The sequence below is a fragment of the Atta colombica genome, unplaced genomic scaffold, assembly GCF_001594045.1.
Source record: "Atta colombica isolate Treedump-2 unplaced genomic scaffold, Acol1.0 scaffold27, whole genome shotgun sequence".
Taxonomy (NCBI): Eukaryota; Metazoa; Arthropoda; class Insecta; order Hymenoptera; family Formicidae; genus Atta; species Atta colombica.
Genome location: NW_017259370.1, coordinates 2,376,971 through 2,383,584, shown reverse-complemented (window position 1 = coordinate 2,383,584; position 6,614 = coordinate 2,376,971). Strand labels below are relative to the sequence as shown.

The 6,614-nt window shown below is 30.0% G+C and overlaps 1 protein-coding gene across 1 annotated transcript in view; it reads left to right on the top strand.

Moving 5' to 3' along the window:
- Nucleotides 1-5,651, top strand: part of LOC108689373 (laccase-1-like) — an 8,604-nt gene extending 2,953 nt beyond the window's left edge. Inside the window, exons 2-11 of the mRNA XM_018196111.1 lie at nt 587-654; nt 1,158-1,447; nt 2,493-2,703; nt 2,887-3,152; nt 3,580-3,703; nt 3,838-4,058; nt 4,161-4,347; nt 4,641-4,847; nt 4,932-5,150; nt 5,256-5,651. Of these exons, the coding sequence (XP_018051600.1) occupies nt 587-654; nt 1,158-1,447; nt 2,493-2,703; nt 2,887-3,152; nt 3,580-3,703; nt 3,838-4,058; nt 4,161-4,347; nt 4,641-4,847; nt 4,932-5,150; nt 5,256-5,593 (2,131 nt within the window). The 3' untranslated portion in view covers nt 5,594-5,651. The remainder of the gene's footprint in view (nt 1-586; nt 655-1,157; nt 1,448-2,492; nt 2,704-2,886; nt 3,153-3,579; nt 3,704-3,837; nt 4,059-4,160; nt 4,348-4,640; nt 4,848-4,931; nt 5,151-5,255) is intronic.
- The last annotated feature ends 963 nt before the right edge of the window (nt 5,652-6,614 follow it).

Below are 6,614 nucleotides of genomic sequence, written 5' to 3'. Positions count from 1 at the left end.
TCTTTATAGAGATATATAAATGAAATAAAACGTTATAGAAATAGCGTAGGCATCGATTTTACAATTAAAAGATTATGAAATCAAGCGATAAATAATTGCCGTTTTATTGATATATAAGTAAATCAAATATAAATCTAATATAAATATAATATAAATGAAGAAAAAAAGAAGAAGAAAATTAAGAACACTATTTCACACTATTTAGAAGAAATTTAAACAACTTACAATTCAATTGCTTTATGATATATATAAAATGATTTTAAAGTGTAACGAGAGAAAATAAAAATCGAAATATTTTTCAATTAATTTTTTTTCAAAAATTAAAAATTAATTTCTTTTCTGACTCGAATCGATTTATTTTTTGTATGATACATCAATGTCTTAAACTTAAGCAACTCAAATTCACAAAGTGTTTAACGCTTTACGCTCACGCATTACATAAGATACGGACGCACATTTTTTAAATCTTGGTTATCTTCGTCGATTTGTAATCTCCGTAATTTTAAGATTTCACAAAGCATCGCATGTAACTTTACTTGTTATGCATATCTGATGTATTTCTGAATTAAGTTGCCTTTTGTTGCAGATTGAGAATGACAATCTGGAATGTGCTGTTTGTTCTGCTTCAGCTGGTTGTGTATAAAAGTCTATCAGGTTAGTGCTTTTCATTATTTACTTCGGTGACATTGATTGGAATTTTTCATTTTTATTGTACATTTACATATCTGGATTGTATTGACATTTTCTATTTTTAATTTTGTATGAAATCAAATTTTTATACTGTTTATATTAAAAATATGTTCAAACATTCTTATTGTACAATCTCCTATCTGTACATAATAATACATTATTGGATAATTTATCGATTATTAAACATAACATTGGATAATAAATAATAACATATAATTAAAAAAAAATTAATTGAAATTAATTGAGCACTAATTATTAAGCTATTTTTAATAAGAATGATTGCGGCATATTATCTAAGACCTTATTTAAAACTCAATTGAAATATATGTATAACAAGTGTGATTATTAAATATTTCTTACATTCTCAATCTATGCATCTTGTCTGAGAATACATTAGATTGGGGAAATAGAAAACAGTTTTAGTGATAGAATCTTTTTTTTCAATTAGCATTTGTCTCGGATTTTAGAAACGATAATAACGACATACAATGACTTTGGTCTGACGCCGATTGATCCGGAAATTGTCGACGTCATCGACTGGAAGCATCATGCGTGTCGACGAACATGCAAGGATGATGCGGCGCCTCTGGACTGCTATTATACCTTCAAACTGGAGTCTTACCAGACAATGAGTAAAGCGTGTTACAATTGTCCCTTCAATATTACAGACTGCTTTCGGCCTCATTGCATCCCGGCGGATGGCATAAATCGATCTCTCATGGTTGTAAACCGGCAAATGCCAGGCCCACCAATCGAGGTACGTAATAATAATAAAAAAAATTTCGTAATACTTATTAGTCTTTATATTTATGCTTCTGCTTTATTTACTTCGATACTATCTTTTATTCAGCAGGAAAACCACAACGAGAATCTTTACATGTTTGTGCTATTAGTAGAAAATGAATAAATATATGAACGAAAATGAATGTTTTGTATATAATAAAACTGAAGAGGAAAACTTGTTAAGTTTTTAATTATATGTTATTAGTTATTTAATTACATATAATTAATTTCCGCTTATTTCTCAGTCGATCTTTATTCTTTGTATGTATTTTTAAATTCCGGATGTAAACAAAATTATTTGCATAGATTTTTATTGCGAGACTCATTTAATCACTAATTACTATTTTCTTAGTCAGCTGGATTTTTTAATATGATCGATAAAGATGGAGAAATGATTCATCGCTTCGTCTTCTTCATTGCAATCTTTTGCAGCTTGATTACTGCTCGCCAATGTTTCCTCACATTATGCTATTATGAGAGCAATGGTGGGATTCATATTGCAGATATCCTATACCTTACAACTTAATATATTTTGAGTGGAATTTTATAATGACAATTTAACGAGCATTCCGAGGAATTGTTCGTGCGTCGATTATTTTGTTTGACAAACATTTGTTTGACAGAATAATCGCCGCGCGAATAATTCCTCGGAGTGCTCGTTAAATAGTCATTACAGTATAAGATATTTGCAATGTGGATCCCACTGTTCTCGTGATAGCATTGAGTAATATACATACGTATTATATTTCTAGATTTTGGTTACAATTTCATCACACAATTATTATAGATACGAAAATAAAATTCTTTGTGATATTCGAGAATTATTGATAATTCAATCACGCGAGTATTTTTGTTTTAATTACAAACCGCAAATGATATTTGACCAATAATGATATTCGATTTATATAATCTTATTTTAGCGTGATCTGTGGTCGATAAGCGGTCGTTGCGAATTAGATCAAGCAAATCAAATGAGATGAGAATATTCTAAGGGAAGTTACTTTTATCACTTTTATTAGGTGTGCCAAGGCGACAGAATAATAGTCGATATGATTAACTTATTGCATGCGGAGAGCACTACGATGCACTGGCACGGCCAGCATCATGTTACCACGCCATATATGGACGGCGTACCCTACGTATCGCAATGCCCTATTCCTCCTGGAGCAACCTTCCAATACAATTACATCGCCACTGAAGCCGGCACGCACTTCTGGCATTCTCATACAGGTATGCTAAATTTTTCCCAAGTATTCGTACTTGATATCATCAGAAAGTTGAAGAAATTAAATTGCTCAAATCAACAAATCTATTTAACTTAAAATAATTTATTGATAGTCATTAATAATAATGCTCTGAAAAATAAATTGTTTCCATTGTTTGTAATATTTTGTATTGCATGTTTGTCTGCAGGATTTCAAAGAGGTGATGGCGTGTTCGGTCCGTTAATCGTTCGCGTACCTCCTAAAATGAACTGGCACAAGAATTTATATGATTACGATGAGCATACATTAATAGTCGTTGATTGGGTTCATGAATTGGGTCTCACAAAGTTCCTGGCGCATTACCATGCTAATGGTACAAACAAAGCGCCGAATTTACTCATAAATGGTTTGGGCCGTTTTAATAAAAATAAGACGTTAGCTGATATGCCTATTACGACGTTTGTCGTAAAACCGGTAAGTTTCAGTTAAGTAAGAGAAAGTATTCTTAATATAAAAAACTGATTTGCATAAGATACGATATTTCATCCTCTTGTGTTATTCAAATCTATTTTGAGCTAATTTTTCAATTTTGAAATGCATAATTATTACATTATTTTTAACGCTTTCAAAACTTTTAATTTTGTTAATTTCTTAAATATATATTTATATCTATCATTATAAGAAATAAATAAAATAGTTTTATCAAAAACAAAAGAAAAAAGAATTACATATTTCATAGATCAGCCTATTTCAAAAGAGATCTTACACTTAATTAAAAATCACTTTCTGATTTCTAAAAATCACTTTTACTTTCTCTTCCTCTTTTTAAAAATAAAATTACATGATTTGTGTGTTTTTTATCCCAATCTGATTTTTATTTATTGTGTATGTATGTTTGTAGAAATCTCGATATAGATTCAGACTTATTAATGCAGAATTCCTGAATTGCCCTATAGAAGTTTCTGTCGACAACCATACTTTGCATGTAATCAGTTCAGATGGACGTGATATTGTGTCGGTACAAGGTACAATTTTCAGTATTTTTCACTATTTCTTTATAAATTTATGTAATTTTATAAATTATTTGTAATATATTATTGTAATATATTATTTGTAGTGTAATATATTATTTGTAATATATTATGTAATGTGATTGCAGCTGAATCGCTGGTAAGTTACGCCGGGGAAAGATTTGATTTTATAATTAACATGGATCAATCTGTGGACAATTATTGGATAAGATTTCGAGGATTGATGGATTGCGATGAAAGATTTACGAGCGCCTATCAAGTCGCAAAATTGCAATACGAGGGTGCACCCGATGAAGAACCGATAACAGAAGTTTCATATGATCGTGTAAGAAATAACTCCTATGGACTGGTATGTATATTAATGTTTTCATGTATAATATTTTTTAAATGATGGAACGTTATTTCGTTTTGAATTTCTTTAGAAGAAATAAAAAATCATTTCTGATTTTAGCAAGTAAACGCTTTAAATGAAGGAACTGAAACAAATAATAGCATCAGTATGCCAATGTTGAACGCGATGGACGATGATGATATTTCAAACATCAGAGAACCTGATTATCAATTTTACATATCGTATGATTTTTACGGGAAAGATAATCCGAATTTTCATCGCAAGGATTTATATGGTTTCCGCCAAGGTAAATATATTCAAATATATATTTTTAAAAATTTAATTTATAATAAAAAATAAAGAAAAATAAAATTATAAATTTTCAATATTCTATTAAATGAATGCATATTTTTTAACAAATCTATAATTAACTATTTCATTATTGGAAAATATTTCATTTACTAAATGCTTTCAATTACCCTATTCGATTGTACACCATATACACTAACAAGAAAATTACACATAGGTTTAGAATTTAGACTTGTTAAAGAGCGTATACCGTTTATTGTTTCATAAAATATTTCGATCATGAATTTTTAGTAAAACCACAAACATTCACACCGCAATTGAACCACATATCAATGAAGTTGCCGCCGTTTCCGCTTCTGTCTGAAAGATATCTTATTAAGCCAGATCAATTTTGCAACTCCAGCACGGTCGTGGGATGCGAGAAGGAATATTGCGCTTGCACTCATGTGCTTCAGATTAAAACTGATAGCGTAGTGGAATTAGTTCTTATCGATGAAGGTGTGTATAAGCAATAAATATTTTTTGCGTATCTCTAATTATTTAAACCGTCTAAGTTTCACAGTAACTAATAATCCTTGACAGGTGTTCCGTATGATGCAAATCATCCGTTTCACCTTCACGGTTATCAGTTCCGTGTAGTGGCTATGGAAAGGATAGGGCGTAATACTACCATCGCTGAAGTGAGAGAATTAGATAAACAAGGTTTAATACGCAGAAAACTTAAACGGGCACTTCTGAAGGATACGGTGACCGTACCCGACGGTGGTTATACTATTGTACGATTTCACGCTAATAATCCAGGTAAGACTTCACAAAAAAAGACTACATAAAGAGACAAATAATATTTTTAAAAAACGAGTTATTAATGTATGCCGGTAAATAATCGAGCTAATTAATATTTTTCAGGATATTGGCTATTCCATTGCCATATCGAGTTTCATGCGGAGGTAGGAATGTCACTGATCTTCAAGGTGGGTGAAAACGAGGAAATGCCACCTGTGCCTGATAATTTTCCTAAATGTGGTGACTGGAAACTGACGAACAAGACAAATTTGACAATAACCGGATACAAATCAAAGAAGAACAACAAGTATATTAATGTGATTAAGCAATTTTCACTATACATAATATATTTTAAATGGCTCTTCACTATCTATACATCCTCGGCATCCAGTTCGAGTATAACACTGCTGCTTTTTATCACTTGTCTTTTAAGCTCTATGACTCGCGTGCAAACGTTTTAAGACATATATTTATGTAAATAGCCTTGAAGTATTGGAGTCACATTATGGAAGACTTTTACAACAGATATAATTCAATATGATCACAAATTTGCTGACAAACGTTTTCTTCTTTTTCGTTTTATTTTGAACAAATATGTGACAACCATTGCACGTAATATGCACAAAAACGTGAACATAAATAAATTAAAATGATCGTGTGCCAATAATGTACGGATATTTAATCATAATTGAATATATTACGAAGTATTAATATTTCTAGGAAACATCTGTCTGTGTTTTTATTGTCGCTGGCAGATAAACGCTATTTCTCGCGATGAATTTTATGTGAAATGACGCTAGAAATTTTTTAAATATATTTCGCGGTCATATTGTGTATTTATCTCCGACGAGCGAATGGATGTTGTGTCAATAAGTGACTTGCATTTCTGTGATATAAAAATAGATTACAATTATAACTGTCAGATTACTAATTACCCTATCCGGTAATGTATACAATGTTCTAATTTAATTCTTATTAATTTCAATAATGAATCATTTTTATTCACACAGAAGAATCAATATCGGTGAGAATGTCAGGTATGATAATAGTGTAATAAGAATAATAGTGTAATAAGAAATAAATAGTATAATATTTGTGATTCAAAAAAGATCTTGTAAATTGAGCTTGAGAGGAAAGAAATAGATAATGATTATCAATTTCAAATTAGATAATTTTTCTTGATCAGAATTAGATGTAGCATAAAAATATATAATGCTTGATATCGCTGTGCATTTTCTTTGAGGATAAATTGACCAAACTTCTAATAAACCAAAGAATCTATAATTAAAATATAATCAATAAACGAAATCTTAACAAATACATTACTATAATTATTACTTTAATTAATTATTCAATCACGTATTGTAAATGATTTAATCTAATCATACTGTTAACATAAGATTTGTAAGCATGTTATCAATTGTATGGTTGTGTTTCTTTACTTTGGATATATATACGTATATCCATATATATATATATACA